At 37.0% G+C, this 19,116-nt stretch overlaps 1 protein-coding gene across 1 annotated transcript in view; it reads right to left on the reverse strand.

Annotated features, from left to right (window-relative positions):
- Positions 1–19,116, reverse strand: part of LOC128736209 (uncharacterized) — a 133,048-nt gene that overhangs the window by 74,055 nt on the left and 39,877 nt on the right. Inside the window, exons 9-10 of the mRNA XM_053830688.1 lie at positions 16,538–16,612; positions 6,200–6,352 (exon numbers count right to left, since the gene is read on the reverse strand). Coding sequence (XP_053686663.1) covers positions 6,200–6,352; positions 16,538–16,612 — 228 coding nt within the window. The remainder of the gene's footprint in view (positions 1–6,199; positions 6,353–16,537; positions 16,613–19,116) is intronic.

Consider the following 19,116-nt stretch of genomic DNA (forward strand, 5'->3'; position numbering starts at 1 on the left):
TGATACTCGACCACATCCTAGACTATAACCGAATTTTGATCCTGAACCAAACCAAATATACTATATTAACAATATAGTTCACTCCTCTATAATCCTTAAGACACGACTACTAGCGCCATTGCGGCATAAAAGGTTACCAAAGTACACCGTAAATTGAACACGTCTATCGGAAACAACTCAACTTTCAGTATAGAGTTTAGCCATTTCTAGATAGAATTAACAAAAGGGCGAATGTCACAAATGTAACCCAAACGGATGAGTTATTTTCTGCTGGACCAGTATAAGAAAATCAGCTCTCGCTCGGTTTGTTCACGTTTGCCACATTCTCTGGTTTGCTGGTTCTATCTTCAATTCAATTTAATTCAATTCTCCATCATCCCTTTTACACTCATGGAGTTGCGCATATGAAGATAGAATCAATAAAAGGGCGAATGCCGCAAGCGTAAAAAACCATTTGAGAGTTGATTTTGCTAGGCTCGTCCAGCAAAAAATAACTCACGCGTTTTGTTTACATCTGCGGCATTCGCCTTTTTGTTAACTCTATTGAGATATGTGAGTGTAAATGAAGAATTATTGTCAAAAATCTTTCTGTTCCTCACACTCTTTAATGATTTCCTGACCTTGCTTGTTTTGAAGACTAAACATTTACTGGTGGCAACACCTTATTTTCGTAGCGGCGTATTAAGTGAAAATTGACTAGACGGTTTAAAATAAAAACGTTGCTACAATTTAAACATTTGGTTGGATCGCTAAAACCAAGACTTTTGTCAATTTTTCGTGTAACAAACTAATCCGGTTAGTTTTCTTATTGTTAATATGCTAAATTTGTGAAACGGGTCGCATATACATATTAAATGAAACTCCCTCCACTGTTTTCTTTTTCCGAATTAATTCTATCAAAAGGTAAACTATTTCGATTTCCAGTTATGTTATAATAAAATACCTTTAGGCAAACGGATACGTGGGCAAGGTTTTGTCGCAAACCGTCAATCAGCAAAAGTAGTCTGATTTGTTCCCTACATTTCATGAATCCGATTTTTTCAATCCTGATAACAAACGTCAAGGGTTAATACAACAGAGCATGAATGAAAAATTATGACAATTATAAATTAATTGTTTTTAGTTGATTCCTGCACGCTACTGAAATGTCAAAAATGTTGTTCAACTATTACGTACACGTCCGACATTATGGTTCGTAAAAGCCTGGATAGTTTCTAGTATTCACAATTAATTTTTATATCTAATGTTACAATTTAGAAGAATGACGTCATAGGGTTAGAGATAGCATATTCAATCTACCGCACCTTTTACTTATGCATTGGTTGCACGCTTAAAAATGTTTGTTACAAAAAGCTTTTAGTCACCTTTTTGTCCGCAAGAGGGTGTTACTTTTGCGTCTTTTCGGATATATATGAGATTTTGCGAAGTGAACTATATTGTTAATATAGTATATTTGACCAAACTCTAGACCTGGACCACATTTTTTATCAGATTTTTTGGACATTTTTGGATCAAATTGTGGACCAGATTTGTTTTTATCGGTTTCTAAACCACTAACTATCATCAATTATTATCAACTTTTGTTTCAACATCAAAACTGATTTAAGTCAGATTCTGGACCAAATTTTAAATCACATTTTGATCAGATTTTTGACCGGATCTTAGATCAGATACTGGAATAGATCCTGGACCATATTTTTGATCAAATTTTGGACCAGATAGTGGACCTTGTCGTGATTCTGGGCCACATTTTTATCAGATTTGAATCTGAGTTTGAATTTGAGATTTTGAATCAAATTTGGGTCCAGATTCTGGCACTGGACCAGGATATAAACCAGGTTTCGGGCCATATTTTTGATCAGATTTTAAACCACCAACCAGATTTTGGATCAGGATTTGAACCATATTATGGACCTGGACCATATTTTGGACCTGGATTAGATTGCAAACCATTTTTTTTGTCAATTTTTGGTCCAGATTTTATCACAAATTTTGAAACAGATTCAAACTAGACTCTTGACCAGATTTTCATTAGATTTTGGCCATATTTTATTCTGAAATTCAACTAAATGTTGAACCTCCATCAGATTATAGGCAAGATTTTGGATCAGGTTTTGGAAACATTCACATGTGAGACCAGATTTTGAACCACATTCTGGATTTGAGCCAGGATTAGATTCTGGATCACATTTTCTATCAGATTTTGGTCCAGAATATAAACCATTATTTGTCCACATTTTTTATCAGATCTAGGACTTGAAACAACATTTCGAATCAGGTTTTAAACCAGCAACCAGATTTTGGATCAGATTTTGAACCAGATTCTGAACCTGAACCATATTTTGGACCGAGATTGTATCGTGGGTCAATTTTTTTTTAAATTTTGTTCCAGATTCTGATTCGGACTAGATTGTGGACCATCGTTTGAAACTCATTTTTTTAAGCAGATTTTATTAGACCCAGACTCTTGACCTGGTTCATGAGCCACACACACACTCGTAAGTGCCTCATTGAAGTTCAGGCCGTTTTCGACGCCCCCTTGAGCTAGCGCTCTTGGCAGGGACCAGTCTGACCAACTGCATGCTACGGTGCTGAGTGTGATAATGTCTCTCATCATTCAGGCACCTCCCACGTAGTCAGGTAGTAACTTGGTTGCAGGTTTGATGTTTTATTTACTAAATACTAAACACATAAAACACTACTTAAGCTATTAGCTAACTAAAAAAGTGGTAAATTTGAGCAGATTGTTTAGTTGCTTAAAAATAAAACTGAATGGTTTGAGCTCTGGAATCATCAAGATATTAAACTATTAAGATAAATCGACTAAATTATCAAGCAACCATCTAAAATTTAACCTTCAATTTGAATTTTCCGGACAATTTAATTATGTTTAGTTTATGCTATCAATTCCTTAAAGTATAGCAATAATTGAAACAGTAAAAATCATTTTCATCCGAAGCATCTTCCGGATGTATCCTGGGGCCAGCGCGGTAACAATGCTTTGGTGGCATTTTACTTGTGTTTCAGAGCATGACAGTATAAGTTTCATGATATTAAACGCTAAGCATAATGTGCTTTGTTCTTTTGAACAAAGCATTGTTGCTGGCACCAAATACGTATTCGTGCAACTGTTTCTGTTATGCCATGCTATTCTATTTAGGAAAAATAAACTTATTGAAACTATTCACTTTATTGTCATAAACTTATATAAATAAAGTTACACTTTCCTTTTTTGCTCAGCTTTATAGAGCCATTTATTCATTTGCCGTCTCGTAATGTTTAATATTTCAATTGCTTTTCTAAAATTTTCAGAAAAACAAATAGCTAATTGAGTTCAAAAGTAACGATATATATCTCTGAAATTCTAATAACGAAATCGAAATATCTGGACCGCTCAATTTGGGAAAACAAAAGTGATTATTTGTATGTGAATGGATCTGGGGGCTATTAAAAAGTTGATTAAAAACAAAAAAGTTACTACTGTTGCTCTATAAAGTTTCACTAAATTCTAATAGCACATCCCAAAGCAAAACAGAGTTTGTAATTAATTTAGCATCAGAACCAGAACACACTATCGGCAGACTACGGCGTTGCTGTAGGAGTGGAGCTATGCGATTAGCCGGGAGGCGAACTAACGGTAAAACTTACAGCTCTTACAACAACATTACACGTGTAGCCAAAGTTTCACACGTACACACGGATAGCAGGGGCGCTAGACAACTAACTAGGTCGGGGTGTAACATGGGAAGGCTTTTGCCCCACCTTCTTCGCCGATTCGATCTACGCCGGTCTTTACTGTCCCGTTTTTAAATGACTAGATATGAACACTTACCTATCATGACCCGGGCAGGGACGGCATTCCACTCCAGCCAGAACGTAATGAAGGACGAGGTCACCAGAATGATGCCCGGTATGAATACGGTGGTAAAGTAAAACGCACGGTCACGCGTAAACATTAGGTCTACTTTCAGGCAACTGTAATTACCTATTTTTGTTGTGTTCGTTGTTTTTGCATATGTGTGATGGGCCGCGTGTGCCGGTGGAATTGTTAAATCAATGCCGATATGGTTTGTCGTTTTTTGGTTTGTTTTGTTTTGTTTTGTTTTCAATTAGCATCCGAGGATGGTTTTTGTGGTTTCAAGTTTTGCGTGTGGTTGTTGTTCGATTTGTGGAAAAGAGACAGAAAAAAGAAAGAAGAAAAAGGGGAAAACGAAAACGTAAAAGCAGGCCAAGCTCAATTTAGTTCTGTTGAGTTTTGGTTCGACTAACTACTCATTAATTATAATTATTTGTGATATTACAAACATATTTACACACAGCCATGGTACTGGTATAGCGTACCATGACTGTTTCGATGTTAGTTTACACCTGTAAATGAACATAAGATTAATTATTGATAGAGCGTTATGATGATGTTAAGAAAAACACACCACGAAGCTGACTATGATGAATTTGTCGGCATTGATAAATTGTTGAAATAATCTGAAGCATAATCAAACGCTTTGTCTCCGTTAATTATTACTCAAAAATATATTTTCTCCTAATATGTCAATTGTATTGGCTTTACCATTACATTGCATTGAAGAACACAAAGTATTTGAATTTTGAAATAATGCTCATATAATAAGCCAATACTTCGCAAATCTCATTGAAAGTTATTGTCATCTTTTCGATGACAAATGTTTGAAGATATTTCGACTCAAAATGCTGATACATTTCTTAGAAATTTTTTCAAAAGGATTTAAGTAACATTGAGTAGCTCACTTTGGTGACCCCCGCTATGGATTATTTCAAACGTATTTCAAACAATTTCTTAACACTTAGTTAACTAGTGATAGTGACGCCAGCAACCGATTCACGCATAACTAGTGTGTTAAAGTGCATTTGCATTGCCGTGGTAAGTGGAAGAGAGGAATCACCGAAGCGAATCTCTCTATGTTACTGAGGTCTTTAGAAGAATCACTGATTGTTACTTACGTCCTTTTGAAAAAGTACCCAATATTTGTGATTTTACCTTATATTTCCTACTTCGTGTTTCATGCTAATTTGATACTACAGTGTTTGGATAACCGTGCGACCTCATTAGATCACTGTTAGATGGAGGCGCATTGTATTTTATTCATTTTGGATTAAAAATTCGTATCAAACGGGAATTCATTATGACAAATATAGTAAATATATGTTTTATCTGTTTTATATGAATGGAAATATCCTTCCACACGAAAAAAAGATGTGGACGCACGGTTATTTGTACTAAATGCCATACACGGCGCTTCTATTTTTCAATATATTTTGTTATTTTTTTCATTGTTAATCAAGAATTGAAACTTGAAACGCTTTTTAATAATATCGATATCGATGAATGGCACATTTTCCCAATGCACGTAGCCATCGTAAGAAGGCATTTTTAAGAATGGTATTAAAACGTGCGCTAATAATTCCACTATGCACGTAAATGACGAATTTTGTAGCAAAAGTTTCATGCAGCATTGTAACCAAAAATATCAAATAGGGAAGTTATTTAGCTAGTTATTGTGCTGAATTCAACTCATTCACGCTACCTACTAAATACTACCGTATAAATGCACTAACAAACGTAAACCTAATTCTACTAAAATTTGCTGTTCATGTTATTTTCGTTAATAGGGTAAACCGAATTAGAAACTACGATAAACACCCCAGGTTTCAACTAACCGTGAAACGATGCACGCACGGCTGCATCGCTAGCAATCGTAGATGCAACCAAAAAGAGACAATCGCTGAAAAATGTTGAACTTTTCGGAAGGACTGTGGAGCTTCACTTGAAAACTGTATGGAGAGGATGTTCAAAGGGGGCAGTGAGGGGGGTGAGCTGAGAGCAACCGAGTGATTGTGATGTTGATGAGCAGTTCATTCGATGAAAGGCAATCAACTGTCGGATAAAATCGAATTTATGTGCTTTAGGGTGCGGATGGCAGACAACATGTGGGAAGTATGAGCAGGCAGACTAGGTGTGGGATAATATAAAGAGATTCTTTCATGTGCGAGCGCGATGAGTGGGTTTTCGGAATTTTCCCACCACCGGTTGATCTCCACATCCTCGATCCCGCGATGCTGTAATGTGATGTAGTGGTGGTGTGATGGTAGTATCTTGATGTAGTACAGCGCGTTTTTTTTTGCACAGCATTGTCGATTACATAGGCATAGTAGCAATCATTACCTATCATGGACCTGGCCGGTACCGCGTTCCACTCCAACCAGAAGGTGATGAACGATGACGTCACCAGTATTATTCCCGGTATGAATACGGTCGTGAAATAGAACGCTCGATCTCTTGTAAATATTAAATCCACTTTCAGACAACTGTAATTTCCTACATATATTGATTGTTTACGTTTTTATATTATCGCAGTTATAGGAAGAAAGTAAGGCGATTAAACTTTAATGATTTACGGCTTGGATTTCCTCGGTTTTCTCTAACGAAAAAAAGGAGAAACAAGCCAAAAATAAAACAAAGTCCAGTGGAAATCAAACGATCCAAAATGTTGTTAGATTAGATCATAAAAAATGTTTCGTTATGGCAGTGTAATAGAATTTGGTATTTCAGAATGAATGGAACTTACAAAAGTAAAATGAAAAAATTTCATAATGGTAATTGGAAGGTTCGAATTACGTATACATTGTCAGTTAATTTCGGTTTAGAATTCGAGAGATTAAAAACTTACAAAGGTGAATTGAATGAATAAGGACTGATGAAGGTGATAGGCTGATCGGGCTGAGTAAATTGCATTTTCATCCTCAGGTAAAACCATATAAGTTTACTTAGAGCACCAATAAACGAAATCGTATCAATTTAATGTGAAAAATTCAGACTGGGGTTGGAGAAAAAAGGAGAGTTCCATCCGATATTTGATAATTTGCTGTGCATGTTTTGAGTGGTATGAAATCGCCTTGCATTGCAACAACAAAATAGTTAAAACGAAAAAGAAAGAAAAATTGGAAACTGAATGATCGTGCGCCCGTGACAAAACGTGCAAACTCGTATATGTTGTGTGATTTTCAGAAAAAAGAAATGAAAAATCAGTGAATTCATCAGGTCTTGTCTTTCATATAAAAGTTTTTGACACACTTTATAATTGGGTGTATTCTGTCTTTCCTAGCTGTTTTTAGACTAAAAACTAAATGTAACACGATACGTGGAGTGCTTAACTTATCAATAATATAGTGACAGCATAGACTAAAGAAATGATCAGATGTCAAATACGTAAAACGATGCAGAGTAAAACTGGCACTTCAAAAATATGGATTTGCTTGATTCATTCGTATATCAGGAAAAGGTTGTTTTCCTTAAAAAATTTTTAGGTGTTACTTAAACAACAATTTAAGTAATAACTTTTTGAGTAAACTTTTTTTCACCGTTTTGGTTTCAAAATATTAAAGATAATCTAATTTCAAGTAATTTTTCTGAACATATGAAACTTCTACCTTTTACCCATTTTCAGCAATAGACCTTTGTTTACAAACGACCCCTCAAATCACATTTCTTCTTGTAACATGTTTATTTCAACGAACAGCTCAATGTGATGTTCTAGAAAATATTTTGCACATAAAAGAGGAATATTTTTGCTGAATACTGTTTTGCTTCATATGCATTAATTGATAAGATATAACTGATTTTAGGTTAAAAACCGTCTGGTGAAAAATCCGAATATCTTAGCCATCTGCAAGTATCTGCAATTAGTTTGCATACCAATTTGTAGGAAATTATTAAAGCTATCTGCCCAAATGTGCATTTTAGAGAATACCTGGGAATACCATGGCTGGGAATACCTGGGAATAGTGCGGATTTTTTTTCATACATTTTTATAACTTGATAAATATGTGTCCTAGCGTCAAACAGTCTTCAGAGAAAATATGTATTTCAACATACTGAATAACTTTGTAGAACATTTGAAAGCAATAAAATAATCGTGTGCAAAGTTATTGAGTGTAATTGATTTTTAAGTGCTTTTTTAATGCATCATTATATTTCGCAACCGGTAAGAGATAGATAGTTACTTTATTCAGCAAAGTTGCTTATTTTATTATGTTCTGCAACTTTTGGAGAAAAATTTTTTTTTAATTATTTAAGAAAACAAAAGTTTGTATCACCCTAATAGGTGAGTTCATGGTCACCCTAATAGTGCAGGAAGATGCGCTATATTTTATTATTTTACTTCTTCGAAGACACCACCCTTGAAAAAATACACATTTTTCATCAGACGGTTTTAAAGCTAAAAACAGTTATATCTTATTAATTGATGCAGAAAAAGCAAAACAGTCTTCAGCAAAAAGATTCCTCTTTTATGTGCAAAATGTTACAAGAAGAAATATGATTTGAGGGGTCGTTTATGAAAACAAAGGCCTATTGCTGAAAATGGGTAAAAGGAAGATATTTGATATCTTCAGAAAGAATACTTCAAATTGGTTTATCTTTAATATTTTGAAACCAAAAAGGTAAAAAAAATTTGCTCAAAAAGTTATTGCTTAAATTGTTGTTAAAGTAACACCTAAATATTGGACGATACCTTCAAAATATGCACCATTTTTTCATTCAAAAAGTTGCCGAAGACCACATTGAGCTGAGACATGCCGATTAACCGCAAATATATTTGTCCCGAAATTTTAATTTCTGGCCCATAGTGCATTGGACTCAATATAGGACAAACCTAACCGAGCTTATACTCGAGCTTATACGATTCAACAGTATGCCATGTGGTTAGCTACCCAGACTTATTCCATGCTCTAAAATAATCCAATTTACTACGTGTTTCAGGGTAGCGCAGAAAAGAAGTCGATTTGCTTTTAGTAATTAGGAAAATTTTGTAGAAATTTCATTTTCCTCTACTTATTAAAGCGACATTTTGATTACGACTTGTAACACCCCAAGTAACGATTTAGGTATTTTTTACACTCTTATGATGGCATTTAAGAACAAAATTGGTTATGAAAACCGCCATTAGAGTACAATAAAACTCACATTGTTGCTTGGGCAGTTTCTATGCAGAAAAGGAAGGAAGTGTGTGATGCGAAGAATGATTAATTAGATGAACAGGAAATTTTCGATATAGACCAATAGCAGGTGGGGATCACACCCACGCTCTTTCGGTTGGTACCCGAATATTTTACCCACTAAACTACTGCCGCCCGTTATATTATGTAGGCCAATACGTTATTTAATTTTGTTTTTCCAATTCTATCATTCCCGTATATGCACCACACACTTCCCAAGCAACGTTTGCATAACCCAATATGCTTATGGTCTTTGTCGAAATTTTCCAGTTCGTCCAATTAATGACTCATCGCATCAGACATTTCCTCTCTTCACAAAATAGTTTACGTCATGACCACTAACTAGGCATAGAAAGCCTTTTTAAGTAACAATTCGCATTTCATTGTTCTCTTTTAGGGGTTTTTATGACCAAATTTCTACAACAGATAATAACCCCAATACACACAAGCACGCATAAAATTTATAAGCATATCGCTCTTTCAATAGCGATTATAGCAAAAAGAAATGTAGTGAAGGTAATACAACAAAAACAAAGACCAGGGCGATATCACAATAGATCATCTTTACTGGTCGCAGTGATGAGTCCACATAGGAAAAAAAACCTTCTCCTTAAAATACATAATCCCGGTTTAGAAGATTTTTAAAGCAAGCTTTGGAATTAATGTTATCGCTGCTATAAACCCATTAGGCTGCGGCTGCCGCATTTTGCGAAGGTTTTTAAACCCTTTTTACCTTTAATTTTTTGTGTAAGTAGTTTTATTGTGCTTTATTTAAAGCAGCAATTATTCACTGCTTTACAGCCTTCATCATTCGTTCCTGTTGGCCCAATAATGGCTGATACGGTAGGTAAAAGTGGATCAGACACACCTTGAGGAAAGGAGCAATCGAGATTTGTAGAGTAGCACTCGACTATAATCCGAAAGGATAACATAGATAAAGTAGACTCAACGCTCAGTCCTTAGCTTGACACACTGATGAAGTTTACAAGGAATTTTGCAAAACGAGCGAGAAGCAAGCGACGCCCACGCTTACGTGAGCAAGTGCGAGCAAAGTATATATGGGTCATTCCATGCTAAGTGACGAAGAAAAAGTTCAAACGTGTAATCGACCTTCACGGATTTGAACCAAATTTTGCCAGATTGTTCGTTTTCGGTCAGAAAGTAAAAATCCAAAATTTGGTACGGATCGGATATTCCCTCGATTAATGGGAGTGCCTCCATTTTTAAGGAAAATACCCGATTTTGTCAAAACCTCTTTTTTTCTTTTGCTTATATCTCCGGAAGTATTGGGTCTAGAAAGACACTATTTTCACATTTTCTAAGGAAATCACCCAAGGAATTCGAAAAAGATATTATTTTTGAACACCAGTGCTGCCAAACATTTTTAAACCTAATATGAAAACTAAATTTACATTTTTCTCTCAATGAAGACAATTTTATCTCAAAAATTTCAACTTCATTGTGTTCCGCAGATTTTTTTGCATAAGAATCACTTATCGCCCCGAGGTATTCTTTGTCGATCCCGAGATACAGCATTTTAAAGCAAGCAATTCCCCATTTTTAATGTAAAACTTAGAGTAAAAGAAACTTTTTTTGAAGCAGTAATTCTCTACGCAATGTAAAAATACTTTGGAATATCGGAGAAGCATTTATACAGTATATAACAAGGTTTTTCTTAATTGTATTGCCAACTTTTTCAGTTGTCCGCATGACTAGTTACATTAATTAAGGGAATATTAGTCTCTTAGCAACAATAAACGTAATAAACAAGGAAGGTAAGAACTCATGTCTATTAGCGAGGTGAAAAACAGTTTACAAGGCTATGATCACACGACTAACGTATATTTTACGCCTTTCTGAAGTAACATTTCCTCATCTAGCGCTATAAATCATACGAAAAACTGGCAATACTGTTAAGAAAAACTTTGCTATATATTGTATAAATGCTTTCCCGATATGGCAAAGTAGTTTTACATTGCGTAGAGAATCACTGCTTCAAAAAAAAGCTATTTTGCTTATAGTTATACATAAAAAATCGGGAATTGCTTGCTTTAAAATGCTGTATATCGGGATCGGCAACGAATACCTCGGGGTGATGAGTGATTCTTATGTAAAAAAATCTGCAAAATACGATGAAGTTGGAGTTTTTCCGACTAAATTGTCTTCATTGAGAGAAAAATGAAAATTAATTTTTTAAATTGAATTTAAAAGTGTTTGGCAGCACTGGTGCTAAAAAATAATATCTTTTTCGAATTCCTTGGAAGATTTCCTTTGAAAATGTGAAAATAGTGTCATTCTAAACTTAATATTTCCGGAGATACAAGCAAAAGAAAAAAAAAATACGTAAAAATGGAGTATCGCTTGCTTTAAAATGCTGTATCTTGGGATTGGCAAAGAATACCTCGGGGCGATGAGTGATTCTTATGTAAAAAAATCTGCAAAATACGATGAAGTTGGAGTTTTTCCGACTAAATTGTCTTCATTGAGAGAAAAATGAAAATTTAGTTTTCAAATTGAGTTAAAAGATATTTGGCAGCGCTGATGCTTAAAAATAATATTTTTTTCGAATTACTTGGGTAATTTCTTTTAAAAATGTGAAAATAGTGTTTTTCTAAACCCAATACTTCCGGAGATATAAGCAATAGAAAATAAGAACTGAACTAGGGGGCATATTCTTCAAAACTTCTTTAAAAATTAGTTTTTCATGCTTAGCTTTAGTTAGTTGCATTTTACAAGAATGCAATGTGCTAGGTAATTATCGAAGCTCTCAAAATATACGTTTTTGCAGAAGACCGCAAATCTCTTGGACCTTTACTTGCTGAGTTATCGCATACTCAAGCTAAATTTCCATAGCTTCACGAGCCGATGGGGTAAAATGGGGCAAGCGGATTTATGAAATCAGCGCTACATCTTAAAGCTTAAGTCGAGCACTATAAACTTGTATGGATTCCACTTGTCCCCAACTACCCAAATGAGAGTACGGAAAGCATACGTTTTAAGTGTTTCGCGTTCGCTAAAAGCTCGACACACGTTCATTTTTTTTGAGTTCGTAGATAGACACATGGTTTCTTAGGTTACAGAAAATATAAAAATAAACAATTATGCTAAAGAAATGACATTTCTATCTCTATCGAGTGCAGAGCTGCAGAGCGTTTTCTTTGGAAATTCATTAAAAATAAGTTTTTCATATTTAGCGTATGTTGGATACATTTTACAAGAGTATATGGTTCTAGGCGATTATTGAAAGACTCAAAACACATGTTTTTGCAGAAGGTTGCAAATCTCTAAGACCTTTCCTTACAAAGTTATCGGCCATCGGCACTAGGTATTGAGCCTCGGAGTACACAAAATGATTGGTTTGATGGGGAATGCCAACAAGCGGTGGAGGAGAAAAAAACTGCTTGGAAAATTTATCTAAGTATTGCCACTAGAGAGAACCTGGTCAAATACCGACGAGCTAGGAACCAGTTGACCACGATCCTGTGGAGAAAAAAGCGCCAAAAGGAGTACAGAGATCGTGAAGAATTTGAACAACTATTCCGAGCTAATGACACGCGCAAGTTTTATGAGAAGGTGAACTAAACTCGGAAGGGCTACACACCGAAACCTGGCATGTGTAGGGACGAGGGAGGGAATCTAATCACAAACGAGCACGAGGTGGTCGACAAACGGAAGCATTTCTTCGATGAACACCTCAATGGCGAAGTCGCAGAAGGAGGCGGAACGGAAATTAACCTAGGAGCGCCCATGGAAGATAGTAATGTCCTAGCACCTGATCTCCAAGAAGTCAAACGAGAAATCGAGCTGCTGAAGACCAATAAAGCCGCTGGAAAGGACTGCCTACCGGCAGAGCTTTATAAACATGGCGGAGAAATGCTATCAAACGCTCTACACTGGGTTATTTCGAGGATTTGGGAGAAGGAAAAGCTACCCGAGGAATGGATGGAAGGAGTGGTTTGTCCCATCTACAAAAAGGGTGATCGGCTAGACTGTTGCAGCTATCGCGGTATTACACTGGCAAACGCCGCCTACAAGGTACATTCCCAGATCCTGTTACGCCGGTTGTCACTGATAGCACATGGTTTTGTAGGGAGTTATCAGGCGGGTTTCATAGGGGTTCGCGAGACTACGGACCAAATTTTTACTATCCGACAGATTTTGCAGAAATGTCGGGAGTACAACGTGCCCACGCATTACATCTTTATTGATTTCAATGCAGCATACGATACAGTCGATCGAGACAAGCTATGGCAGGTAATGCATGAACACGGTTTTCCGGACAAACTGATGCGACTTATCAGAGCTAAATTGGATCGAGTGATGTGTTTCGTACACATCTCTGGGACACTCTCGAGTACTTTCGAGACGCGGCGAGGGTTGAGATAAGGTGACGGTTTATCCTGCATACTGTTCGACATCGCTCTTGAGGGGGCGATCCGACGAGCGGGCTTCGAAACGAGATTGGCACGGTTTTTACCAAGGGTAGCCAGCTTCTAGGCTTTGCAGATGACTTCGATATCATTGCCAGGAACTTTGCGACGGCGGAGGCAATCTACGCCAGACTGAAAGCGGAGTCTAGGAGAATTGGGGGTAAAAATAAATGCGTCGAAGACCAAATACATGCAAGGAAGAGGCTCAAAGGAAAGAAACGCGCGTCTTCCACGGACAGTAACCGTTGACGGCGACGAACTAGAAGTGGTAGAGGAGTTCGTGTATTTGGGATCGCTTGTGACCGCGGACAACAACACTAGTAAGTTAATATTTTTTTGAAACGATGATTCTACAATTGATGAAGGGACGGTAAGGGAAAGTAATGAAGAAGGATTTTTTGAGAATGGAGGGGAAGAGTGGAAAGGAAGGGGGGAGGGGGTAATAGGTAGCTACGCTTAACAAGTTGTCGTTGTGACTCCTATCTTTTGTCCAATGCTGGAAGGTGCATGGGTCGAACCAAGCTATAATCAGGGATTATAACCGGATTTGAACCCACAACACCTGCCAGGGCGTGTGGCTCGCTGGTACCCGTGTACTATTGAACCATAGAGGCGCTGTACAAAAGAAGTCTGCACAACCCCCCTTATTAACCGTAGCCACATGGGTTGGGCTATTTTTAGACACAAATTGTGCCTCTTCCTCCACCTACTGTAGAAACCACCGACCGAGAAGTTTTAATCTGACTTGTTTTTACTTTCAGGACGACGAAACTATGCAGGCCCTTACGACTTGCAAGGTACTGCGTGTGACGTTGTTCGTCCGTAAGCGTGTTAGTCCGCGTCTTCTCAGCGCGGGTCTTCGGAGAAAGGCTCCGTTCCTATGAAATTGACCAAACTCGTGATTTTAGTCATGACCTTGAAATGCGGTCAGGCATATATTAATATTTTTTTGAAACGATGATTCTACAATTGATGAAGGGACGGTAAGGGAAAGTAAACGCTACGATAGGGAAGCATACGTCATGTACAAAACCCTTATTAGACCGGTAGTTCTTTATGGACTTGAAGCCGTGACGCTGCTCACAGAGGACATACGCACCCTTGCCGTGTTCGAGAGGAAAGTGCTGCAGACGATATTTGGCGGAGTACAAACTGAAAGCTGTGAGTGGTGGAGGCGTATGAATCACGAGCTACAGGCACTGCTTGGGGAGACTCCCATCGTACCTCTAGCAAAAGTTAGCAGGCTACGGTAGGCCGGACACGTCGTAAGGATGCCGGACGACAGTGCGACGAAAATAGCCCTCTTGAACAACTCCACCGGCACCACGAACAGGAGGGGGGAGGGGGCAGCGCGCACGATGGCTCGACCAGGTCGAAAATGATTTGCGACTTCTGAGACGACTAGGAAATTGGCGACGAGTGGCCCAGGACCGAGTTGAATTGAGACGAGTGCTTGAGCTGTTTCAAACAGCTCGAGGCACCCCGACCCTATGCTGAAGAAGAAGAAGAAGAAGAAGAAGACCCAATCCGTAAGAGAGACTACTAAGCCGCAGACAAAATAGTTAAATAAATGTCATTCTGGTGTATATCCAGAAAGTGAGCTCTTTCTACCACAGATCAAATCTACTCAATCTGATAGATTTAGCAAAAACCTTCAAGTATAATAAGCCCACATACCGTATTTTCATCGATTTTAAAGCAGCGTATGACACAGTCTGTCGTAAATCGCTATGAAAAATCATCAACGTGCAACGTTGCAAGTTTCGAGAATACTTTTGATTGGTTGTTGTATTTGCTGTCCATTTGTCTAATCTCTCACGGTCATCTACATGAGTGGCACGGTTTTTAAAATATTGGTTCGACTCCCAGGCTTAGCTGATGGTTTTCATATCATAGCACTAGGACATCAAACTCATATCCAACCGGGAACAAGTCGGATCAGACTAGGGGATTAACAAGTTAAAAATAAAAATAAAAAGCAAGAGACTCTAAGGTAAACTGCTTGAGGTGGTCGATGAGCTCTTGTATATTTGAGATTGCCAATGACCGTCCACAACAACATCACTATAAATTCGAAATTAAAATCATGCCTGCTTTGCACTTCAGAAGGAGATGATATCGAAGCCGCATCAAAGTAGTGCACCAACTTTTCAAAAGGGCCAATCTGCAAAAAGTAAACAAACCGAGTGAGGGTTATTTTCTGCTGGGATAGGGACTAGCATAGGGAAAGAAACCTTCACTCGGTTTGTTTAAATTTTGCAGATTGGCCCCTTTTGAAAAGCTGGTGCCGAGTTGACGTATCTGGTAAAATCGTAATAAATGAGTAATGTGCAATAGATAGGATGTTTCATTTCAAACATAAACAAATAATACAAACAAATAACAGTTTGAAAAATTAGTAATCATCAGATACATAATAGTCGTCTCACTCTGCACTACAAGACTTATCTTCGACCCACTGTTAATTTCGTTACCGGCAACAGCAAAGCAACCACGAGTCACTTGTAAAGTTCCTTTTTTAGTTTTCTTCCAATTGTCGTACTGGTATACAACTGTATAATAAAATAAACTTTCCAGATAGTCGTTTTCTAGAAACATGATCTGACTCAGTTTCTATGCCATGCATCTGTTTTTCTCGGTAGCGGCATTGTATATCAATGAGAATGTTGAAAATTTTTCTTTGAAACAAGTTGACAAAACTTAAGTTACGTCGGAGCGGAATACAGAATGAGATAAAGCAAATTACCATTTGAATCAGAATAGTGTAGAATACTTCCTTTTCCTGGTACAAAGTTTAATTATTGGTATGAGCACGTTGTTTAAAATCAATTTGATTTAGATAAGAAATGAAAAATAATTTGGAGAAGAGTTTTATACACTAGAACGTGATAGTTTTTTGAACTCCCGTGAATGGTTGGGCAAAGGGGAATGGAGGGTAATGGACGAACAGCGATCACAAACGAAAAAAAACAGGACGATGTGTATGTACTTAAAACTAAAATTTAGAGAAAACAAACTGATCACATAAACGAACGTCTATCCTTAATCAATTATATTGGCTAATGGGTTTTATGTACCTTGCTCCTCAAACCGCCTCTGACATAAATTACAGAGAAATTCTTCGTCTTCCTCTGACAACGTTTGTCCTTCGGCTACACGTTTTGAGGTTAGAACCGTGGTCGGTTTTGATTTTGGAGAGGGTGTTTCGCGTGTGTTTTTGTTTTTCGAGTTCACGTAGATTTTACGATTTGGGGCAGATTTGTTTGAATGAGAAACAATGGGAAACGGTTGGCGCCTTTAATAAGAATTGGTCAACTGTTATTGATAGCAGCTATGTAAATGCGTTTACTTTTGGGGAAGGCAGGACTTTATTTTATTTTACTTGAAAGAACAGTCTGTGAACATACCGAAAGTGAAGTAAGTATGATATTAACAAAAGCGGGAATCAACCAAAGGAATCGAAACGGAAAGTAATCTCTATGTCTTGTTTTGTGAATACGAATCAAACCAAAAGAAAACTCTGTGCAAAATATAACAACGAACGAGAGTGTACTCAAGTATGACTACGGTAATAAGAAAAACTCAATGTACTTTGAAGGAATTTTTACCAAATCAACCAGTTATACATTTATATAGAAGCCAAGACCAGAAGCGCGTGCTTTTCTCACAGCATTATTTATTAACTTGGTGTGGTTTTCTTGTGTACAGTATGGTGTTTGGAATTGAATTTTCCCCAGAAGGAAAGAGAGATGATTCGTGATGCAGAATAAAAGAAATGAAACTGGCGGAAAATGACTGGAGAATTGGACGTCTTCCGCCGGAAATGAATTGAACGAAGTGATGCGTTGAGAATGGTTTAGTAATGGCAAGAAAAAGCACTGGCAGAGTGCAATCTTTCGGTTTTTCTGACTGTTACTTGTTTGGACATTCATTACGTCTACGTGCTTTCTTTAATTAAACTCTAAGTTGGCAAGAAAGTTATTAAAGCAATTAGCAAATTTATTTGCCGTCTGATCAAAAGACCGAAAAATCTTTTGATTTTATAAGGTTGAAAAGCTTTTTTTCTACCTCTAACAGGAAATTTTTCATCAATTCGTTCAACTTAAAAACTCAGTAAGACCTGTCAAACACGAAATATCTCCTTTTGCTCGATTATTTCTGCTGCAAACGAGCTTTGGAGTACAAAAAATACAGAGCTGATACGAAATAGATTGGAAACAAATCGATATTTAATGGCCAATCAATCACACAAGCAGCATGGCAACTTCTGTTTTAAGTTTGACTAACAATTTTTCATTCACTTACACACATTCGCATTCATGTACAAGTATACGCTCGCTTCAGTTAGTGTTCGAAGAGATTTTTGATATTATTTTCAGTTTTAATTATTCATTTAGTAGCAGTGTGACAAGGAAACAATATTCACGATTACCTTAAAAAACAAAAATTAAATTAATATTTTGATTAATTAATTTAAAAAAAAATTAACAAGATTTACTTCATGAATTTGAAACACCACAGCTGATTAAAGTAAAAATAATAGGAGAAGTCATAAAGTAAATAGGGTCTCTGCGTAAGTTAACTCCTTTCAAACCAAATAAATGGCATGAAAACTTATTATAGTGCAAATTGTCATGCAGATACGGGAGCCGAGTTTAACATCACACGGATATTTATGCTTGTAATATAATATAAAAACAAAAATCAAGGAATGTCGTTTTTTGATTTTATTTTTTTTTTTTTCAAGTGGGCGATTAAACTCTGCTCAGTCTTAACTTCATGCGATGAAATCCAATCAGCTCAAGGTTTCCGTCAGTTTGTTCTCCGGAACGGTTCTATACATCGTCGACTACTAAATCACGGAAGCTGTTAGGATAACTTTTTTTTTCTCTCTCGCTCGGTTGTCGTTGTCATACCCGCGCGCAATGTGTGTCATCTAAAGTGGACGGTATCGCACGGGTATAAATGCCAACTAAGTTCGGCACGAAAAAGAGCACAAGAGTTGGAGTGTTGGAAATGAGAACGGAAGGATTGGTCGTGAGAAAGAGATAAAAGGGATATCAAAAAATAAAAGTTTTACATTCCAGATGTCCTTTTTTCGGTGAGGTACCGCAGTTTATGTACAGTAGAACCAGCAAAGTTTGCCTTCATTACAAATGGGACTGTCCTAATGATTTATAGACAAAGGCACAGGCAACAGTTTGCATTTCAGTTTAAATATGTTCTTCCTTCATGTCGTATCAAGCCATGAAGTGGAGATTCGAATGATGATGATGATAATGAAGTTAAGCTAATCTCTCGTTCTTCGATTAAAACATTAACAAGGTGCACGATCAATTTGTGTTTTAGCTAACAAAGTTTAAAAGAAAACTAAAAAGCAAATTAAATCATAAGAAATAGCTAAAACTCAGTCAACGTTAGCAGTGAATTCAATAATTGCAGGAGAAAAATGTGTTAGAAAGAAATGCTTGAAAAGTGTTAAAGTTTTAGCTAGAAAGAAAAGAAGTAGATTTGGTTGTGCAGGAAAGAAAATCACGCAAAGTGGGAAACTTTTTCAGCAGTAAATGGATGGTAAGAGGAAAACACACATACACCTAAATCTGCCACACTGGCTGGAGAAATAGGGTAGCAGGAAGTGACGCGCGATATAAAAAGG

Source organism: Sabethes cyaneus, chromosome 2 (assembly GCF_943734655.1).
Source record: "Sabethes cyaneus chromosome 2, idSabCyanKW18_F2, whole genome shotgun sequence".
Classification (NCBI taxonomy): Eukaryota; Metazoa; Arthropoda; class Insecta; order Diptera; family Culicidae; genus Sabethes; species Sabethes cyaneus.